The 24058-nt window shown below is 32.1% G+C and overlaps 2 protein-coding genes across 2 annotated transcripts in view; one reads left to right on the top strand and one right to left on the bottom strand.

Moving 5' to 3' along the window:
* Positions 1-74: 74 nt before the first annotated feature.
* Positions 75-24058, bottom strand: part of LOC136970973 (uncharacterized) — a 112546-nt gene continuing 88562 nt past the window's right edge. Inside the window, exons 4-6 of the mRNA XM_067265459.1 lie at positions 438-506; positions 281-370; positions 75-210 (exon numbers count right to left, since the gene is read on the bottom strand). Coding sequence (XP_067121560.1) covers positions 130-210; positions 281-370; positions 438-506 — 240 coding nt within the window. The 3' untranslated portion in view covers positions 75-129. The remainder of the gene's footprint in view (positions 211-280; positions 371-437; positions 507-24058) is intronic.
* Positions 10432-14485, top strand: LOC136970961 (carboxypeptidase B-like). The gene is made up of 11 exons (XM_067265447.1): positions 10432-10540; positions 10605-10680; positions 10750-10886; positions 11450-11549; positions 11631-11732; positions 12496-12603; positions 12704-12817; positions 12886-12979; positions 13265-13467; positions 13543-13627; positions 14294-14485. Exons 1-11 carry the CDS (start codon positions 10443-10445, stop codon positions 14470-14472), a joined length of 1296 nt encoding a protein of 431 aa, XP_067121548.1. The 5' UTR covers positions 10432-10442; the 3' UTR covers positions 14473-14485.

Here is a 24058-nt window from a genome sequence, read left to right as displayed (position 1 = left end):
AGTAATTAAAATATTTGTATAATTTTGCTTCTGGTTATCGACGAGTTACGTAAAAAAGAATTGTTTCCTCGTTTTAAGTTTGTAAATTCAAATTTTACAAAGTCTTCTTCACTTTCGACGTCATTTGCACTAATGTAAAAATTGGTAATTTTCAGTAGCAGATTTGAGTTTCAAGAGACCAGAAAATATAGAATGAAGCGTGTTGCCCATCTGAAAAAAATCACATTAAGTGTACATATATAAACAATTATTTACAAAACTTCATTTGTTAAAAATATACCTTAACTGGAAACTTTTTCGTTACATTGAAGTAGCCTCTTATTGATATACATAACGACACTTTTCCAAATCTCTTCATGAAGTTTAGAATCTGTAAGAATAAAATACATTTCATAATTATGTGTTATAATGAATAAAAGAGACAATCTAAAACTAACTTTCAGTTTCTGTTCAAGCGACAAATCGCATGCAGAAAATCTTCGGATATCTTGAAACGAGGTTTGCATCTGAAAAATATTAAAAGTTATTTAATAAAGTAAAAGAAAGTGATAGGTAACTTTGGAAGAAAAATGATAAAATACCGTCGACGTAAATGTTGAACACGCGTAACCCATTATGAGACATACGACTGAAAGTACAATGATAAATAAGAAAACGGTAAATCTGATAACAGTGTTTAATTCGGCGAAAATAAATATATAATATGCGAGACTGGTTTCTACGAGAACTGTGAAATAAAATATCGCAGGTAATAAACTAAACTTTGTGTTGACTTGATTGAGAAAGTTCCAAAGTTCGGCATGTTGCATCATTATCTGTTCTAATTTTAAACTTAAATTCGAATTGTTCTTATTCAGTAGAATTAAATCATGTGATACTCTTTGAAACGCTTTTTTCATAATCAAGTATAGAAATAAAAGAAGAAATAAGAAATGAATCAATCCTCCAATAATAAAGTTTACCGAAATCCCATATTCCACGATACAGAAGAGAATCATAAAATCATTTCCGTTAGTTGTTTCTAATGCTGGATATACGAAAATGATATTGAACGTTGGCACTCCACAAGTGAAACAAAGCAAGATTATGCGCATGATAACACTAAGATTGTGAATAGACTTGTTTAAATCTTCAATTGGCAAATTATCTGGTTTCATTAATATGATTATCGGATTTATTTTTTGCGTTTTATAACAGAAAAAGCAAGAGACGTAGCCAAAAATATTATGGTGAAGCAGAACCTGACAACAATGTTATAATCCACTACTGAATACATGCCAAAGCAAGGTGTGTTTTCTGCTACGAACGGTATTGTCATAAGAAGTTGCAAGAAAAAGAACTGCCAATATACAAATTCCACAAAGAATAAAAAGAACTTTCGCAATAATTTATGTTTCGAATAAAAGGGTCGACAGTAGTAGCATGGAGCGAAAAAGTACTACCCGTAAACTACTGCAGTAGATATGTGAGGCTGCAACAGACAATTAAGACATATTTTGTATCTGCGATGCTCAGCCATGCGTAAATTTCCAAAGTAGAAATAGATCTACGGATTATCTGAAATGGATAAAACGAGAATTAATTGTATGTGACTAAAACTGGAATTGCTAGGAATTATTATTATTTTGTTTCGTTGATTATTTCAGTAAATTATACAATTACTGTTAAAAATAGAACTACTCCATGCAACTGCGTGCAGGTACTAACCACGTATGTTAATGTTTCAGGAATATAGCGTCAGTGTTCAATTAATTGAGATGGACTAATTGAGTAAAAGTCAACAATGTAAACGTTACTTAATTCGACTTTCAGAACCACTTTAATTAGTGTACTTAGTGAATTAACTTTTATAGATTTATCATTATATAGCGGAAAATGTAATAAATATCATTATATAAGAGTGAATGTTTACTCATTTCGGGCACTTTAAGCATTTATAATATGGAAAATAACTAATTTGTGTTTTCTGCTTTAAATACTTGTCTAACGAGTAAATATTCCTATTTTCCATTCTTCTCGTATCTTCTCCTGTTCAATATTTTTGGAATAGTATTTCGAAGTCTATTTGTAAATGTTTTCCTGCATTTTCGAGTAAATTTTAAATAATATCGTCTCGTTTTGATATTTATTTGATTGTTTAAATTTAATATCGCTTTCTTTATTGCAATTTAATTTTATAATATTCGAACTTTCTACGCATACCGAAAGTCATGTTATTTGAATTGAAACATGTTTTTCCTAAAAAGTGTTATATGACAAGCACGACTGTACTGTTAAAAATGTATGATGTACATGGGCAAGACACTACGGTACTAATTTCGGGTGGCTAGCATATAATTTAAGTTAAATAGACGAAAATATGATTAAAAACTGCAGCCGGCATTGTAAAAGATCAAAGTATAAATTTAACAACGTTAGTGTATCATATACCATTTTTTGATATAAAAACAGTTTTTCCAACCACAGATTATTTTTCCTACCGTGCTATGCTTTTGCTTTCATATATTGCCGATCTTGATTGCCAAAAAATAACTGTAATCATAAAGCATTAATTCAAGTGCCAGCCGTAGACGATTTTCCAAGATTTTCCGTTGTTTAATCTGCATGTGTCATTTCGTTTGTTGTTTTCCTTTTAATGGTAGAACTGTATTACGGAATAAGGTTTCTATATTTGCAGCCACCCAAAGTTGATCGCCAATTTTTTTTTATAGGATCAGAAAAACTCGTGATTTGATAATGGATTGTATGAAGTGAAACTGGAACTGCTATAAAGTATTATTACTTTGTTATTACGTCTTTTTTAGTTATTTATACAATAGTGGTTAATTATTACTTTTTACATTCGTATCTATAGTAAAGTTGACGTTAAGTTTGGAGCATTGTGAAATCTACGAAACGCTCGATGAACGTTCGTTTCTGTTAGTTTAAGGAATAGAGTAGCATCATTAGTGTCTTGGTTAGTCGATAAGAATGCAGTCATTTGAGGAAAAGTAAACTACATAAAATGCGCTTTCGCCACTTTAGTACACCTAGAAAATTGAATTCTATTGATTTTCCATGATATACTGAAAAATTTTTAAAGTATCGTAATAAATATCATTATATAAGACAAACTTTCTCATTTCTATTACATTAATTGAATATTATAAGACAAGTTTGTAAAGCAAACGTCTAGAAAATATTTCTAAAGCATCTTAATATCATTTTGTGGTTTAAGAGCATATAGCATATGTTTACTTATTTTTCGACATACAAACCTTGGACGTCAATGCATTTGTTGAGCCTAGAAACAAGTTTCTTGACGTTCAAGTCATAGAAATCTCTGCCTGCTTTCGTAATCACGTCCTGAATTCGTTATGTCATCAAAGTACTTTCAAGAGACGTTTCTTTAATTTCGGAAATGTGACAATCGATTCGTGCGTGATATGAGCTGTGTGATAGAAGTTGTAAAAGTTGTAAATTGAATGTCTGCAAATTTTAAGTTGATTTAAATTAGGTTAAAACTTAGTTACTTTATACAGGTATGATTCGTTCGAATTCCAATTAAAAGCAAACCAGCTACGAGTTACTCAACTTTTCCTGGCAACATTTAAAATTTTGTTTTCTCCATCTGTTATCATATTTTATTTTAAAAACTTTTTATATTTTAAACTATTATAAAACGGCAAAACGCTCATTTTGAGGGTAGGAACGAGTTTTATAAAAAAAACTCTAAATGATAATAACTAGTAAAATCGTCATTAAGTTTGATCCTACTGGAGATACACACGACTCCCATTATCTCCGCAACCTTTCGACATTTAATTACGAAAATTTACTTGCATCAATTCCCTAATACATAAATTACTCTGCAAAATTTCCGCAATTTTCGACAAAAAGCACGAGTTATTAAGCGGATATCGGATCTAATGTAATCAGATACTCTAACTATCGTTTTTCTTCATTTGTTGCCTTATATTAAAGTTTAAATACGAACATAATTATAAAAGTACAGCAAATTCATGCCTATTTGTTGTCAAATGTGTTCAAAAACTTCTAGATTTCTTTACAAACGACTTTAAATAACACTCACCATTTCGCACAATAATGTAAAATCCAATAGAACACAAAATTGAAATTTTATTAAAATTTCTCAGCAGGAAAGGCAACTGTAATTTATATTATTAAATTACCGGATTGAAGGGTGACTCTAATACACACACTACACAATAGAGTCTTGATATTTATGTACAAGTATTAAAAATATCAAAACGGTGTTGTACAGTACATCTTTAAAATTTGTTTTGAAATTTTGTTTTGCCAATTTTTCGTTTTGAACCGAAATTTACTCGTTTTACGAAATTTATTATGTGTAGTTAGCCGACATGGATTGTCGCGCGGTCACGACTATCGCGTGGGAGTGAAAGAACTCACCGAGGCAAATTTTCCATCGTAAACCGTTTAAAAAATGAGAAAAATGGTGCCCACACAAACACACACTAACATGTATACATACATATAAACCCCCAATTTGTTTTTGCATTTTACGAAGTTCCAAGGTGTCTGAGTCCAAGAATGTACCGTATTTTGGCGGAATAACCGGTATTCTGGTCTTTCTGGGGAGACCATTAAATCAAATATTTCCATAAGGCAAAATCCAGCATGCCGGTTCATTTCGGGGAAATACCTTCATGCTGGTTTAAGTGAGGTTATACATCCCTCTCGAGTGCACATTAAAAAACGAACGAGTTTTTATTCTAAAACTGTGAAACTCTGAGCATTACACGAGAAACTACGATTATACGTTTAATTTCTTCATTTCGCCTTCTTTCTATCGACGTGAAATACTCGTGAAATTCCGAAAGTGATTTTTCTACGTATATTTTATTGTTATTTGATTCAAAAACGCAAAAATAAATATATTAAATTTAAGAAACTCGCTGTAAATTATCTCCGCTAACACCAATTAACATGAGCTTTGTGTGAAATTTGGGAAGAAGGTTTTATTTTCAAGGTTGGGTAGATTATCAGAATAGCCCACACTGACTAAGTACTACGACTGTTAATAAGTCATTAATTGTTTTCTTGTCTTGTAAACGAAGACTATCTTTTTGGTTTTAAATTGGTCAAATTACAATGTTATTATTTTATGCCACTCGAAAGAATGTTTTCTTTAACGTTTAATTAACAACTAATTTTGTTAGATATGATTAATTTCATATTTTAATCGTCGTTTAACCGGCATGCCGGTAATCCCGGAATTTTCGGCAACCTGGTCTCCCTTGTTTTTGTGCTACCTGCCGGCTATTCCGTGACAATACGGTAAAAACTTGAAGGGTCATTTTTTGCCCTTTCGTCATACTTTTTCTCTGTTATATGTAACAGCCAAGGAAGTAAAAACGAGAAAAATGAGAAATTATTAATAATATTTATGAAATAATTGCTACTTAAATTGGTAAAATATTAGTAAATAGCCTAGAATCTAAGTAAAAAATATTTAATTTCTGAAAATACCGTAAGTTGAAACAGTAAGAGGAAACAAACTTATTAATTTTTTTTATCTCTATAATGTTTTATATTTTTGTTTTTATATCGTCTATTTAGTGTAAAACAATATATTTTTATTTTCACCTGTAAAAATAAATATGTTTTGTTCTACACCAATATAATAAGTCTTATTAATTGAGTTAGTCTTACTAATAGTTTCTGATTAGCAAAGAGAGGAAGTCTTATTTAAAATGTAAAACAAAATATCTCTATTTTCACCTGTCAAAATAAAGAAAATTTGTTTTACATTTTGACTAATACTTCCTCTCTTTGATAGTCAGAAACTACACCAGTAATATAAGAATTAGCATGCAAAGACAAAAAGTCAGGTCAGATGAACCCATTAAAATCTTTATAAGCTTAATGAAGTTAGTGGAAATATAGCTTTTAACCCAATTTATATCAAATTGCACGACACAATCGGACAAAGGCACGTGACATATAATCTTTTCAACTTAACTCGGCAGTTGTCAAACCAGTCTAAATTAACAAGGAAGAAAGCATGCAGAGAGAAGAAAATTCCGTCCACAGAGTCACAACCAGAACACAAGAAAATAAACCTATTGTCACGGATGTGAATGAAATAATTTCCGGTTAATTTGAGTAAGAAATCGAAACAACGTATAGAGATAGACTGTAGTTATAGAGGATAATTAATTAATAGTTTATTGTTATTGCAGCCCTGAAGCATTGAGTATGCTTTTCTTCTTTATGAAATTTTTAGTAGAAGTTTTGTTTATCTGGTCTGGTTTGATAAATAGCATCTTATAATAGAAGAATTATAATTTCGTAATAATAACTATACTACAGAATATCGAGAAAATGTCATTCAACTCGCAAAACGTTAGACATAAAGTGTCATTTTAATAGCAAAGATTTTAATACATAAGAACACTATTCATCATTAAAGCGATATTTTATAAAGCTAATCGTGGCTACGGTCAGATCAATTACAAAAGCCAAATGGGTAGAGAACTTTATGCATAAAACAAAAAAACTTCAGATTGTTTTGACCTGCCCTGATTTGTTTCTGGTTTCTCAAATCGAGAGACTGATGCCTTCGCCGTTTGGTTATTCGGCCGTGAACTGAGCCATGAAATTGTCAAGATGCACGTTGGAATAAAATACATCGAAATTAATAAAATATCAAACAGAGATCACCATTTTTAATTCCGTGTTTAAGACAATACAATTCTGGCGACCGACCTTTCCTTAGAGTCTACTAGCCGCCGTGAACGCTAAAAAAGTCTTTTTAAAACACAAAAAGCTACTTAGTGGATATAAAGTCGAAAACTTTCCAAGAAGGTTAGATGGATTAAACAAGATGTTCGTATGACGCCAATTCCTATTTTTTTAAAAATATAAATTTTTTAAAAATAGGAAATTCACAAAGTTAAAAACGATCCAGTGTCAGCCTTTTATTAGAAGTTCTATTGTACCATATGCAAATGATGTGAGAAACTCGTATCTACCACCAGAGGGCTAGAAGCAGTTATAAATTGGAAAAGGATAGTATGATGAGAAGAATTCTTTGTGTTTTAATGGAAAAGTGTCAGAACCTCTAATAAAAAGCTGACACTGGATCGTTTTTAACTGTGAATTTTTACATATTTTACCTTTGTAAAAGAAGTTTTTTTTTTCAAACTAACCATAGTAACTGTTACTTCTGGAGTAGTGTAAAAAATTAAAAGATAGACTCATAAATGTAAAAATTTTTGTAAATAGTCTAAACTTTATAATATGAAGTAATATTTTCATAAATCGCCAATGAATTCTGTGAACTAATTTTTTGTTTAAATATTCATTGAAGCGTGCGATGCCATAATGTTTTCAATGCCAAATAGCGAACTTTTCAAGCGAAGTAAAAAACACTTTCTCCAGTAAATGAATCCATTTCAATTTTAAAATAAAATGGCAAAACATTCCAGATTAAAACTTTTCATATTCTCGATATTGTTATGAAAACTACAGATCAAAGACACAGGAACAAGTGTTTCCTGTGTTGTCCGTCAGTTCCTGAGAGAGATCTTTATCTCCCATGACTAAAGGGCTGAATAAAACAAAAAGATTCACCATGATACTCTATCAGATGATCTTAATTCTTAAAAAATTGTAAATGGTAGTAACGAATAAAACCATCAATAACCGTACCCTACTCGAGATACGATACACGATCCTCTTTATCTTTCCAGCCACCAATGTTTAATGGCATCAATCTCCCTAATAAACAAACTTACCTGCAAAATTTCAGAGATTTTCGACAGAAAGCACAGCAGTTATTATTCTTCAGAGTGAACAAAATCATGCCCCACCACACACTTAAATCCATACATACAGAAAAAATAAACTGGAATATTTTGCATTTCTTGAAGTTTCAAGGTCCCCTAAGTCCAAAAATACAAAAATCTGCGGGGGGGGGAATTTTGACCGATCGACATACTTTTCTCTAATATATATAACAGAGCCGAAAAAGTTATATTTTGCAAATGACGTAAATTTAAATTTTGTTAAATTTAAAAAGTAGCTGCATCGTGTCGCTTCTACAATAAATTTCTTTAAGGTTATAACAGTTTGCTTCGCCTTCTCACAAATGGTCCTCTCGGAGATGGTGTCACAAGTTAATTGCTTCTCATTTATCCACAGTAGGAGGAGATTTTCCAACTCAATAACTTGAGATCTGTTTCACCTTTATTCACATTTACTGCTTCCTTGTTCTTAAGAATGGTGCACACCATCAAATTTGGCATCTTAAACATGGTTGCCAGATCCGCTACATGTGCACCACTTTTTTCTTTTGCGATATTTTCCTTTTTTATCTCAACTATTGATAAAATAGCCTTCCTCTTGGGCTTCGTTGTTCTCATACCCTTCTTGAATGACATGATTAATAGATAGGGATTATCACCAAATACATAAAAATAAAGTGAAAAAAAGCAATGAAGACACACGAGGTATGGCAACAGCTGCTTTCACAATGAGAGCGAGAGGCAATTTAATGACTTATACTCAGCGACCGCAGTTCGAACTCCAAGTTGAAATTTCACTTCACTATGTGCCACGTTTGACATACGTAGCTTCGGTTGCTGACCCCTATTCAAGTAGTATTAAAATAATATGTTAAAATCATTATATTACTTAGTAAAACAATAATCATTATTTATATCCGTTTCATTGTTTGTTATTTTTTTGTTTAGTAATTGTTTTTCTTCTAACTCGTTAGATTCAATTGCTGATTTCAAAGACATAAAAGTAGCGTTTCATTATATTCTATAAAAAATATACGAACGTTATTTATAAATCATTATAAAAATTTTTAAAAATTCATCAATAAGTTTCGTAACTTTTCCGGCTATTACGAGATTTTGTTTAAATAATAACTTTTATATTATTAATTATGATAAAAAGGCATAACGGGTAAAGATGAACTTCTAAAAATATTATAAATGCCGATAACGATTTAAATTTTTTAAAGTCTGTCCCCACGAAAATTATTAAACATGGCCCACCTTTATCTCTTCACTTCTCGACAATTAACCACCAAAATTTATTAGCATCACGCCCCTTATGTACAATTTATCATGCCAAATTTCACTTTTTAATATTTATTCCATCTTGAGATATTAAATGAAATAGACTCCAACACACATGGAATATTTTCCTGTGTTTTTGATCCATTAGTCTATTAATTCTATGAATTGGACCAATTCCCTTTGCAGAGAAACATTGCTTCACAATTATGCAGCCACCACCATGCTTTATTATAGGAACTGTGTATTTTGAGTCCTATTTCATGTTCACTGGTCGTCTGACATGTCATATACCATCACTAGAGAAGACATTGAATTTAGATTCATCACTCCATAACACTTGGATCATTTTTGTTCGGTCTAAGTGATGTGTTCATGCGCAAACTCTAATCTCAACTTTCTGTTTTTTGCAGAGTTGAGTGGTTTCTGTGCTGGCCATCTCTTATGTAATCCAAAACTAATCAAACGTCTTCGTACAGACCTTATGCTTATATCTGGATTACCCACTTCACGTTTAATACGTGAAGCAGTCAAACAAGGGTTAGCTGCACTCGTATATCTGATCAAACGATCCAACAGTGGTGTTGTTTTTCGTGGTCCACCTGACTTTTTGGCAGAAACGACGGTCCTATATACTTGAAAACACTTCGCCACTTTCTCAACAACAGTTTTATGCACAATAAAGATTTTACCAATTTCAGTAAAGGTCTTTTTTCCTTCAAACGCATATCTGCCATTCTTTGTTTGATATCATTTGATAATTGTATTCCTCCAGACAACTTAGTTGATTCAATGGAACGTAGATGTGATACAATGATCAGAAGCTCCGATTACAACACAAAATACTAATATTTTGTCCTAAAAATACTGGACAAATCTGTATACTTCCTTTGATAGCTCTACTTTTGTCACAGTATAAAATATAAAAAGCTTGTTTTTCTTTTGTAAGTCAGATTTAAAATAAAAGTTGTTTGAGTTAATTGAGTACTTTAACTCTTTTTTATGTGTTCTTTTCAACTATCACAATATTACTTATGTAGTAGATGGTGAACAAAATAAAGGTCGTATCTTTAAAACATACGTCAAGGGTAGCTCTACTTTTGGCCACTACTGTAAATAAAAGCAGGCAAATAAAATTATTAATCATACATTTGATTAAAGAATTTATATAGTGTATATATAATTTACGTAAGCATCAATAGAAATAATTGTATAACTTCTTTTTAAAATTTTTAAACCGGAAATTTTTTAAATGTTTTAAAAACGTAATTGTAACATTAGTTTCATTATATATATCCTTAACGCTATTTAAAGTCATCATGACAAAGACCTATTATTTTCGTATAAAACTACATTTTATTTCTCATTTTAATACTTTTACACCCGACAATGCAAAAGGAGATTATTTTATTAACAGTGTGCATTTTTGTAAGCGCTTTTGCTATTGATAGTGACGATGACGACGGTCCTCCAAAGAGATATGATGGGTAGGTTATTTCATTTTTCCCGCTTTTAATTATAAATGATGTTAATTAATTAAACGTCCTTTAGATATTCTGTATTTCGTGTCACACCATTCAATGAAGAGCATCTGAAATTTCTTCATTTGCTTCGCAATGATACTGAGGTAATTTAAATTCTTTAATGTATTTTAACTTTATTGCAAGTTTTTTTAAAAAAATTGCTTATAATTTAGTTAGATTTTTGGACTAATCCTGGAGCCATAGGAAAACCAGTAGAAATAATGATTCCTCCTCAAAAATTTCCACAGTTTAATCAAAGTTTCACTACAAATAAAATAGATTTTTCTCTGCTTACTGATAATGTGCAAAGGTGAGAAAATTAATTTAATTATTAATAAATATTGTTTTAATATATGCCTAACTAATGTGTTTCACTATTGGCAAACACTTTAATTTAAACAATAAAAGTGACAATACAAAAGTTCGAGTTGATCGAAAATACCACTACTTCAATCTATCAAATGGATAACGGTAATAATGTATATCCATTTTATTAAAACGTCGTTTTACTTTGGTTTTATTTGATTATGGCAACACCACAAATAGGTGATTTGAAGAGGGGCATGACTCCTGGGAGGTCTTTTTAGGGAAAAATTACCCTAGATGTTGTAACGTGAATAAAACCTAGAAATTCGATTTCAGTAGATACTGTCTCATCATACATTGATTTGAATTACTGAAATAAGTAATTTTTACGCGCTCTGGACGAGTGCTGTACATTGGCTTAAGGGTGTAGGGTCTCGAACTATACAGAACTTTGAACGAAACAATGAGACTCGAAATATCGAGACTCTACTGTTTATGCATATGGCGACGAAAACGGGTTATTATTTATGAATACAATAAAAAAATAATTGTATTTCTTAATTTTAGATTGATCGACGAAGAGAATGAAATTTTAAACAGCCCCGAGCCAAAACGTCAGAAGAGATCTTTACTTTCGTTCTTCCGTAAATTTCAAAAGATTAATGCAGTAAGTATCAATAATAACTTAACTGTACTATATCATAGACAATGAAAATATTGTGTATATTGATATTATGTTCTTTTTTAGTTTTACCACTATTTAGGCCAGTTATATTATCACTTTCGACCAAGAATTGAATTAGTAACTGTGGGAAAATCTTTCCGTGGAAACAAACTCCGACTAGTCAAAGTAAGCAAAATTTCATATACTTTCTGCTTACAGATATCATTTATAAAAAGCACATCTTATTAATACAGCATAACAGCATCACATACCATATTAAAGCAGGTTGAATTTCTTTAATCCGATGATCTTAATATCTGGCCATTGCTGGAGTACAGAAAATGCCAGATTGCAATTGATCGTCAAGATTCCTAAAGAAACAACTACATAATAATATGCTTCTTCCATACACATGCTGTAGTATTATCAAAGGTAGAACCACTCATCAGGAAATAACACAACTATTAATGCTTCCAAATGTCTTTTTTGTTGTTGTTGTTGTTTCGTGTAATATAAAGTCCAAAACCAAAAATACTATTTAGTTTCTTTAGCTCAGTATGTATCGAAAGTCAGCAGGGTCATCAAGGTATGCAGTCATTAGAGGTCATTTATCAGGTACTTGTACGTAATAAACAGAGGATGGTGCAGCAAAGTGGAATTTATACTTCAAAATGAGTCTTTGAATGAGTTATTATCAACTTTCTTCAACCAGTACTGCAATTTAGCTTGCTTCAGTTACCTTGGCTTTTCTTTAATTAATTTTCTTTGAATAAAACAAACATAACATATGAACAAATTAGTGGCAGCAAATCCAAAATGTGCCGGATCACAGAATGCCAGATTAAAAGAATTCAACCTGTACAAAGGTATTAATAATCTTGTGATAATATAGTTTTATAATGAATAAGCCGTATCTATATATTTTTATTTACAAATATTTTAATTGTAGTTATCAACTGGTCCTCGCAAATCTAACAAACCAATTATTTGGATTGACGGTGGAATACATGCAAGAGAGTGGATTGCACCAGCCACAGCTATGTATATCATATTTAAAGTATATCGTATTTGGTTTGGATTTTAACGTATTTCTAAACAAATAAAATATTTTTTCACATTTTATCTAATTAATGTAAATTAAATAAATTTTAAAATAGATTTTAAGGTCATATGAAACTGATGAGCAAGTGAGAAGATTGCTTGATACTTATGACTGGTATATCATGCCCTTAGTCAATCCAGATGGATACGAGTATACATTCAAACATGATGCAAGTATTGCTTGTAAATTTAAATGTTAAATGTAATTTTATATTAAAATTTTATCCAAATAATTTAGCGTTTTTGGAGAAAGAATCGTTCTCAAGGTCAAGTACATTCAGCAGGAGTTGACCTGAACAGAAATTTTCCATTCGACTGGGACACCCCTAACAGTACGAATTATTTCCATAAATTTTATATAATATATACAGAGTGCGTCAGATACACTTGACGATTTTTATAATAGCATAACACTTCAGGGGAAAGGTAAATATGTTTTCTTTTGCGTAGATAATCCTTTTAATAAAGAATAAATATGTATCTTTGCTATGTCATGAAAATGACGTTTTCTAAATGACCGCCATGTCTTGAAAATTAAAATTTAAAAACCGTCAGATGTTTCTGATACACGTTATACTAAAATTAATTTTAACAATTTGGTAAAATTTCATTTATAGCGGACATATTGTCGCGCTATCCAAGTACGAATGAATACAGAGGACCAGCGGCAATGTCAGAATATGAAACTAAAGCTATAGTAAAAACCTTAACGAAGGTTAAAGAAAGAGTAAAACTGTTTTTAACCTTACATTCTTATGGACAATTTATAATGTTTCCATGGGGTTCCAGAGAGGCGCGTTGCCACGACTATAATACTCTAGTAAGCTGTAATCAGTTTTAGATGTACTCTTATGACGTTGCTGCTATACTTAGTACTTTTATTTTTTATTTGAAGAAACATGCCGGAATTCGTGCGACAGAAGCTATTAAAAAATTTTCTGGAGCACGGTATAAGTCTGACAGCATAAGTGAAATAGTGGGTAAGTAGAATATATCCACACCGCTCAAAAGTGAAATTGCAACAGCAAGAAGGATTGCACTAGCCATCTGCATATTGTAGAACTGGTAAAGATGACAAAGATATGCAAATGATTACGTGTGCGTACACATCAGGTCATGTGGTACTTAGTTTCGGGCTATAAAGACCAGAAGCCAGCTTGAGCCATAAATGCTAACAGAACTCTTGACGAAGCCGTGTCGGGTGAGGCCTGCACGGCTGCCCCCGACACGGCTTCTTCGAGCAAGAAAAGGCTTCCCAGTAAGAAAATGCTCCACCGCACATCGCGTAGTGAACTATTATCCGCCTGAACGGAATTTATATTCTTCCCTGGTCTTCAGCCTTGCCGGATCTCTCTCCCATCGAACACTTGTGGGACCTGGTTCGATGTGATGTACAGTACACCGGGGACCACTGCCACAAACCATACACGAAATATAAACAGGTGTCTGTTGCATATCTTTGTGTGTTTTTTAATCACTCGCATATCTCTGTCACCTCTACCGTACCAGCAATTTGCCCATGCATTCCTTAGTGGTGTTGCAATTTCACATTTGAGGAGTGTAGATAAATGTCACAGATTTATGTGAATCTTATAATTTTATTAATTTACTTTAATAACATTAACATTAAAATAATTCTTATTCAGGTATTGCCACGGGAAATTCGGTAGATTGGGCATATGGGGCACTAAATATAAAATACTCATTTGCCTTTGAATTGCGAGACAAAGGAGTCAAAGGATGGCAAATAAGTCCTAGAGAGATAATTCCTGTGGGTGAAGAAGTTTGGAAAGCAGTTACTTCAATAATTTCTGACATTCGATAATAATTATTTTATTTGAATTAGTACAGCTTGTTATGACACTTTGTGATCTACTTTAGCATTTCAGATTATTATGTAGAGTTGTCCAATAATAAATCACGATTCTATTATTGTTAATGTCAATAATAATTTCGCGTTGTTATGGATTTGTACCATCAACGTGCACTGGTACAAAATGTACAACAATGTCGGCAACGTTCTAATCGGACATCACTTCTCAAATTTTGTGAAAATATAAAAACTTCCGTTAATCCGGCATATTTGATAAATCGGCATCACTGATCCCATAAGTGCTGGATTCATAAACTTTCACTGCACTAAAATTGTACGGTTGCAAATTGCACGATTCAATAATTAATAATTGCTGAGCTTGGCAAACTAATAAAATTAATGAAAATTGTGACAACAAGATAAACAATTAAATTATTAATTAAATTTTAATTATAAACGTTTTGAACTTTGTTCTTTTATTAGTCATATAATTATTGAATATAGTTTTGGATTATTTATCGAATTGAATACCGTTTTAATAAAAATCCAGCAGCCAGTTGCTCTACTTTCCATGCAACATTTTCAAAGTCCTTGTATCAAAAGTGTAAATATTTTTGGCACTTTTTGTGATCGCCATATCTCCTTTCTGTTCTGTATAACAGAGACGCAAAAGTAAAAATTCAGCAAAGAGTTGCGTGACTTTTCCGGTTGTTATAAGATTTTATTTTTAAAAATGCGTTATTAATGTAAATAATAACATAAAAGTTAAAAGGCCTAATTATGAGGGAAAGGGATGGGTTTGTAAAAATCTTGTAAATGCTAATAACGATTAAAAATTTTGACCTCTATCCTAGAAATGATACATGAATCCTCTCCTCTATATCCCCACCCTCTCGAACTTTGATCTCCGAAATTTAATTAGAGTCAATACTCCACAATGTTACCATGCCAATTTTCCGTGAAACATTAAAATGCATTGTGCTTGATGTATCCAAAACACAAAAACACTCTAGTTTTTGGATTATCTAGCCGTCTATTGCAAAGGTATATATAAGGTAAATGACATGTGCGTTGTCTTGTGTTTCATTTCTTCTTTTTCCACATGCATTCATACATTCATACATATCCTCAATCTCATAAACCAAAAATGGTGAGAATTAGGCAAAAAAGACTACACTCTTGCAAACTATCCATTCAGCAACTTTCTCCACACTCTCATGTTCAGACACACCTTCTTTGCTTCACACTCATTCCTTTTGTAGCACGCTTCCTTACATTCTTTTTCTGACTCAACACCTTACGTTCTTTCAGATACTTACCCACTTGTTCCAACCAACACTTTCTCCGTCTTTCCGTATGCTATTATCATCATTATTGTTATTTCTAGATGTATAGTAATATCAATTAACAAAAGAATGGAAACTTTTTAGTTCCAGATTAAGAACTTTTAGTTGTTTATTTAGGTATGCTGAGAATAAAAAACACAAACAGCTGTTACTAAGATTTAAATGCAAGGACAGCTGCAAATAAAAGAGCAGGAAACGAAGATCTAATAAGGAATTTGAAATCAATAGTTCATCCTTTCATCTCTTATTATAAAATTAGAGAGGAACAGTTAGCATATTCTGGCAATATTATAAATTTCAGTGATGATGTGACAGGACACTTGAATACGTTACCGCTTTTTCTATATGAGATGAGCAATGTGATTTTGGTAAAGAGAGAAAGAGTTAATGGAATATTTGAGTTTCAAGTCAGCTGAAGCAGTATGAAATGCCTTACATGGCTGAAAAATAATAATATATATACTATGAAAACACATATATCAGTGAAAATAATTTGAATCATCTACTGGAACAAGGTGACGTGTCTTGATTAATTAATAAACTCTCTTGAATTAATATTGCTGACAATAAAGATAATGAGCCAAAAATTCTAGTATTTTGGTCGAGTCATTATTGTTTTGATTCAGATCAACTAAATCGAGAAGATGCTGTTAGAAACCAAATAATTGAATCTACTCAATGGTCAACTTTCGAAAGAAATCCAATTGACCGATTCAATATTGAGGGATTTACTACGCAAGCAATCCCAATGCTAAGGCCAACGTTGTGCTACACGACAATTAAACAAGTACTTTAAAATCTTTTACGTCGCTCTTAGCAGAGTGAAGAAAATCAGCGAGTTAGTGGTACAACACATCATTTAACATATTAAAACTAGCAGGTAAGCTCGGCATTGCTCGGTCAAAAAATAAGAACAAACGTTAAGATTATTAGATTATTTCGTACTTCTAACCTTCTGTTATATTATTGTATTTGATTTATAATTACAAAGGTTATCTTACGTGAGGGTTTATCGCACCGAGTGCCCAATCTAACACATTTTTAAAATTCTTTATTCCTTTACTGTACACAGTTTAAAGAATTTTTAAAATGTGTTGGATTGGGCACTCGGTGCGATAAACCCTTTCGTAAGACAAACTTTCTTGTTATATAAATTATATATTATAATATGACGAACATTAAAACAAAAAGTATATAAAGGGATTCGTTATTTCAACCTACCATTGTCACGTTTATTGCGATACTCGGACTGTACGAAATGGCACAATTTCATTGTTCAAGTTGAATTGAAAATATCTTAAATTTTTCAGATATAATATTTTTTAATGTTAACTGTAAGAAACTGTAGGCCCGCCATTCGCAGACAAATATCAAACAGTAATCTGCCAACCAATCAAATTTCGCGAAAAATGGATCAAATATTTAAACTTGTCACCCTCGAAAACTACTTAAATCATATTATGTGCAGGCTGCTAACCTCGTAATTTGGATTTTTCCAATTCCAATGCCACCATACTGCTGGTCCGACAGAAAGAAGGAACTGTTGAGAAAGAGGATTGAAATAATTCGAGCAAACGTAGTCGTTGACCTCGTCCTTAACGTTAAGATGGTCAAACACTACTAATTAATACAGATCTACTATTAATATTTGAAAAGTGATCCGTGTTAGGCAGGTTGTGATGACTTAGCATGTGATTGACTTGCTAATCTTAATGTCCGTATGACTTCGTACGACTTGTTTAAATGAAAAAATCTTGTATTACTGTGAGAATAATTGCTTTTAAGTTATACCTACGCAAAAACACTTTATCTCACTGAGAATTATTTATTAACCGTAACGAACATTTTCAAGCTTTATTCAAAGTTTTTTTATCTATTTTATTATATATATATATATATATATATATATATATATATATATATATAATATTGTAATTTATTCCTTGGATCCAAATAGCGCAATATTCCAAATATAGTATGACCCCGCTTAACGCGGGGGATGCGTTCTTAGACATCAAGCGCTAAGCGAAACAGCGTTAAACGAGGTCATTTTAACATAGAGTAAATAGAAATAGCGAAACACGCGACCGAAAATAAACAAATTTTAAGTTATTTGTATATTGATTTGTATAATATTAATAATATATGTTAATTTTTAACTGTTGAGTCAGCGTACACTGTTTTTAGTCTTATCCTTTTGAATAGTTGAAATGACATGACTTTCGATTTTCTTCGGAAGTTTCAAAACCAAACAAATAGCAAAAAAGAGACAAATTTATGTTCTTTTTGTGCTTAAATTAAAATTTTTATTAACTGTCGTAGTGTGTGTTCTAACATCCTGTCTTATCATATAAAACTAATAGTGAAAGACACGAACATTTTTCTAGAAATTAAGTAATTGTTCTTCATATCCGAAAACCAATAGCTTCAGACATTTATTCTTGAAGACTAAGACTGCCATATGTTGTGGTAGTTTGTGAAAATTGGCTACTTTAGCGTCCGTTTTGGTACTCAAAAATAATGTAACAATTTCGCTAATTTTTTAGCTTCAGACAAAAAAATACCGGCTTTTGTTCATTACCGGTGACATTCGTTGTTATAAATCTGGTTGTGTTTCAACGTGTTTTTGATCGTACATCAATTAGTGAGTTTGAGCTGTATAATCGTTTATACTATTTTCCGCCCTATGGGCAATAACAAGGCTTTTATTTAAGCATTTGATGGGTTTAGCCATGTCCACAATGAAGAAGCTAAATGGTCAAGGCTTTAGGCCAGCAATTCCCAACCAGTGGTCCGCAAGAGCTAAAATATGGTCCGCGAAAGATTTAAAACTTCTATTCATTTTAAATTATTATTTCCACATTGATACAAACCGAATTTAGTTTTTACTAAAAATGTTATGTTTTTTATTATAATAGTACTGTTAAAGCATTTTACTCTTGAGTTTAACGATTACATATGTTAAAGTTTTGATTAGATTGACACAGTTTACTTTTCTTAAACCTTGTGGTACCTGCTAACAATAATGAATTCAAAGTGGCCCTAATTAAAGAAAAATTGGGAACCGCTGCTTTAGGCAATGGTCAAACCCAACAAATCGAAAATGGACCACTTCCGGCAAAAATATTTAGGTTGTTGACTTGTCTGGGTTTGATTTCAAGTTTACGTTAAAGAAAGAAGCATATGACTGTTGCTCACCCGTGGCCGTGTGAATAAAATCGCTGAACACTAGATCAAATGATCATAGGTTCGTTCCTCACCAAAGAACTCGCATGTAAAGTTTCCTGGGTGTTCTTTACATGTTTGAAATATAAACAGAAGCCAGTTTCTCGTGGGACTTTACCCGAGGAGTCCTACTTGGCATATCTCCTTGTGTTATATTGCCATAGGCCATCAAATCAATAGTGTGACTATTAGACTTTCTGAAAAACAGTTGTATAATTTGTGGATTATTTGACTCACATGACTTTTCATTATTTTTTTCTGAAATTTTTAAAGTGATAATTGAGTAATATATAACCAGAAAAACTGTATAAATTAAGTTTTCAAAAATAAATAAAAATTTATTTTTCTCGGTGTCATCATCTGTTGTTATGCCAATGTTTTATGGGTTAGTAAAACGCAACAGTAACAAATAATTTCAAAATACGTGTTACTGTTTTAAGTTTTTTTTTTATGAATGAAAGTAATTAGCCGGTGTACTTTGAATAATAACACTCGGATAATAGGAGTGCTACTGACATAATTATAATGTGCGACATGGTTTTTCTATAAAAAAGTAATATCTGACAATATAGCTTTTCTATACTAAACACTGAAGAACAAATATGAAACAATATTTCGAAAATTTTCATTTTTCAGAGGCTGTTCTGAGTTTCAGAAGACCCGAAAATATAGAATAAAGTGCGTTGGCCATCTAAAAGAAATCATATGCAATACATGAACTTAAAAAGTTTAATATACAAATTCGCAGATAAAAATATTAAAAACCAAAATTACCTTAATTGGAAACTTTTTCGTAACATTGAAGTAGCCTCTTATTGATATACATAATGACACTTTTCCAAATCTCTTCATGAAGTTTAAAATCTGAACGAATAAAATTAATTTCAGTATCATGTGTTATAATAAATGAAGGACAATCTAAAACTCACTTTCAGTTTCTGTTCAAGCGACAAATCACATGCAGAAAATCTTCCTATATCTTGAAAAGAGGTCTGCATCTGGAAAACATCAAAAACAAAAAAGAAAAAATTAAATATACAAAAGCAACTCATCGCTACTTTTAAAGTGAAATAATAAAATACCGTAGACGTAAATGTTGAGAATACGTAACCCATTACAACACATACGATTGAGATTAAAATGACAAATACGACAATAATGAATCTGAAAATAGTGTTTAATTCAACGAAGATAAATATATAATATACGAGACTGGTATCTACGAGAACTGTGAAATAAAATATTGCAGGTATTAAACTAAGTTTTGTGTTAATTTGATTGACGAAGTTCCAAAGTTCGGCATGTTGCAACATTATCTCTTCTAATTTTAAACTTAGATTCGAATTGTTCTTATTCAGTAAAATTAAATCATTTGATACTCTTTGAAACGCTTTCTTCATAGTCAAGTATAAAAATATATAAATGAATGACAGATGAATCAATCCCCCAGTAAAAAAGTTTATTGAAATCCCATATTCCAGGCTACAGAATAGAATCATAAAATCATTTTCGTTAGTTGTTTCTAATGCTGGATATGTGACAAAGATAGTTGGCACTGCACAAGTGAAACAAAGCAAGCTTATGCGCATGATGACACTAAGTTTCTGAATAAACTTGTTTAAATCTTCAATTGGCAAATAATCTGGTTTCATAATTACGATTATCGAATTTATTTTTTTGCGTTTTATAACAGAAAAAATGAGCGTCGTAGCAAAATATATTATGGTAACGCACAACCTGACGAAAATGTTATAATCCACTACTGAATACCAGCCAAAGCAAGGCATGTTTTCTGCTACCGACGGTATTGTCATAAGAAGTAGCATTAAAAAGAATTGCCAATATACAAATTCCACAAGGCATAAGAAGAACTTTTGTAATAATTTATGTTCGGTTTGAAACTGTCGACAATAGTAGCATGGAGCGAAAAACTTCCACCCGTAGATTATTGCAGTAGACATATGAGGTTGCAACAGACAACTAAGACATATTTTGTATCTACGAACATCAGCCATGAGTAAATTTCGAAACTCAAAATAGTTTAACTAAATGTCTTACATGGATAGATACACTTGTAATCAGTTGTATTCAGTGAAACTGGAACAGCTAAAACCTATTACAATTCTGCAGTTTTATTGTTAATTCGATCAGATAAGTACAGCATAATTTTTACATCTGCACAGAGCCACAGCATCTAGATAATATTCTCGTGTTTGCTGTACGCATTAATATTTCAGAAAGGTAGTGGCATCACCACTCAAATCAGTATATTATTAGATGCCTATTATTATAAGTGTGTTTGCTAATATCAATGATAATTATTATAGTAGATTATTCATATATGAACACTAAAAATTCGTTCATTATAAGTTAATAATGTAAACGAATAATAAAGTGATCATTAGCGTGTTGCAGCGTAATGGGTTTTCATTAAAAACTTATTTCATCCACTAGTTTGTTGTACTAATGCTAATGGTGTGTACGTAATTTATTTATTTCCCATCGATTTACATCACTGCAGACTCTCAATAATGGAGATTTCTTAACTCGTAAATATTTGCTGTTTTATCAATTATATGAAAATGAATATCTGAAAGTTGATGGCTGGTATTAACCTTCTGCACCAGAAACGAATTCTGGCAGGTTGAAACACGCGGGAATTGTTTGATTCATCCCATAAATGCTTCTAGACATTTAACCTTCGTAATGCATATCTGGTTGAACCCACGGTGAGCAATACAGTACACTTTATTACTACACACAGGTGGAAACATAGAAATCACAGTTAGAATGTAGTGACTAGGTGATCAGTGCCATTACCGTTATTAGCATGTGTGACCGAATTCGAAATTACGTGCTAGAATGTTAAAACACGTGCTAACGTTTACGTGCTAGAGTGTTCGAAAGAGATGTTAAATTCTCAATTTTTGAATGAAAAATGACATAAAATTAAACAACGATATCGCCAAATGGTTAATTTAATTAAATGTCTCGCAGAGACGATTCTATTAATACTTTTTTGATGTCGTAAAGATTACGTCAATGTCCATTTCTTTCAGGATTTGAAACGGCTAGAATCGTTACCCAGAGGAAAGAATGGACCGATCGGAAAGTGATGAGAGATATCGTCCATCAATCGAAATGGGGGATTGGAGGAAGAACGCTTAAAAACTCGAGGTTCTTTCTTAAAACCTAACTTCCGTTTTCGAGGATTTAAACCCGATAAACGGTTCTTATCCTGTGATTCGTTTTTTTCACCCGATCAGATTTTCATCAGGAATTACGCTCTTGTTAAAATTTGAAGTTTAGTGTTTGTTGTTTCTGACTGTTGGACGAACACCTCAGCTGTCCCCAACTTTCTACGTGATCCGAAATTCAACCGAACGAAGCCAACCCCAGACCGTCGATTCACCAGTCATCAATCTCTCCGGATTCTATTTCGATTACTGTTAAGCACTGTCTTTCCTAGGAAACATAAGCAGAATCTTTATAAGTATTGCTTTACTCGAATGGCAATCCTGACTCAATGTCGAAATCGCATTCAAATTCGATCTTCCTACTCACATATCTTCCTGGCGAAAAAGTTTTGGTAATTTTTGGGAGAAATCGGCCATTTCTCAAGTAGCTAGAAATTGTATAAAGTGAAAATTTTTTCGATGACAGAAAATAAACGTAATAGAAATGATGGGGGAAAGCACATTATTAAAATTATAAATTGCGTAAAAGAATTTGATATTTACAGAGTACTCTCGTTTCATCAAAAATTTTAAGACTTAAGTCTAGTCCAGTCACTGAGTAAATGCTTTCAAGTCAAGTGACATTAATTTTGCACGTAAGTCCGACTGGAGTCCATGTTGCCGTTGACAGATTTCTTTACGCTTAACCCAGTGTAATAGTTGATAGAATTCATTAGAAAATCACTGTTTTATTTGAAAAACCCACAAAAAACACAACTGATAATGTTTGTCACGTTTATAAAGCATACTTATCGTAATATCGCAAGTAACAGTGATGGCATTTAATCTTCAGAAGCCGCTAAATTGGAATCTTAGAAAGACCTTCATATCTTCTTCTTCTTCTTCTTCTTCCTCAGCTTTTCCCACTCTATGTAGGGTCGCTGTTTCTGATGAGTCGCCTCCACTGCTCCCTGTCTTGGGCTGCCTCCACATTCAGATGCCTCCCTCTCAAGTCCTCCGCCACAAGATCCATCCACCGTCTCCGCGGTCGTCCCCGCCTCCTCCTCCCCCTCACTGACATCTGCATAACCCTTCTTCCCACATACTCTTCTTCTCTTCGTACCACATGACCAAACCACCTTCATATGTGATGTTGAAATGAATTTATTAAATGTCATTCTCGTTTTAAGTGGAGAACATCACTATCTTTAAACATATTAATCTAGTTATATGTTCTCTCAGTCTTGCTGTGAGTTATTATCAAAGAAAAATATCTCGTTCTAAATTTTAAGAGCACTACATGTCAGGTAAAATTGATTTCAAACCTACAACTCTGCACTACTAAATCACAACATTTCATAGATATGGTGTTTGTAAAAATATCGATCTCTTAAAATGTGCGAATTATATGACTTATAGCTGTAACCATTAATATAATATAACTCTAACGCGGAAAACTAATGATGTATGAAAATCGATTTATCATATGTTAAAGTATAGTATAAACAGAATGTATTGCTGTAGGCCTAACAGCTATAAGCGACATAGTGCAGAAAAACGTATTATTGTCATTTCAAGCTAAATTGTATTAAAAATTTCGAAAAATCCTTTTTAGTGTGCATTCTCGTGACGTACCCTAACTGTGTACCAAATTTTAGCTTTCAACTCCTAACCGTTTGGGCTCTGCGCTGATTATTATTATCAATATTATTATCATTAACTCGACTCGATTATATATATAGATAATAAAGACTTCAATACTTGAAAATACAATACTGTTCCGAGATATTGACTTAAATACAGATGTACTATATTTATGTCAATATCTCGGTACCTAGATACACTGTTATT

The sequence above is a fragment of the Centruroides vittatus genome, unplaced genomic scaffold (genome assembly GCF_030686945.1).
Source record: "Centruroides vittatus isolate TY-2023 unplaced genomic scaffold, ASM3068694v2 contig_223, whole genome shotgun sequence".
Taxonomy (NCBI): Eukaryota; Metazoa; Arthropoda; class Arachnida; order Scorpiones; family Buthidae; genus Centruroides; species Centruroides vittatus.
Note: the sequence above shows the minus strand (reverse complement) of the source record. Positions and strands in the feature narration are given on the sequence as shown.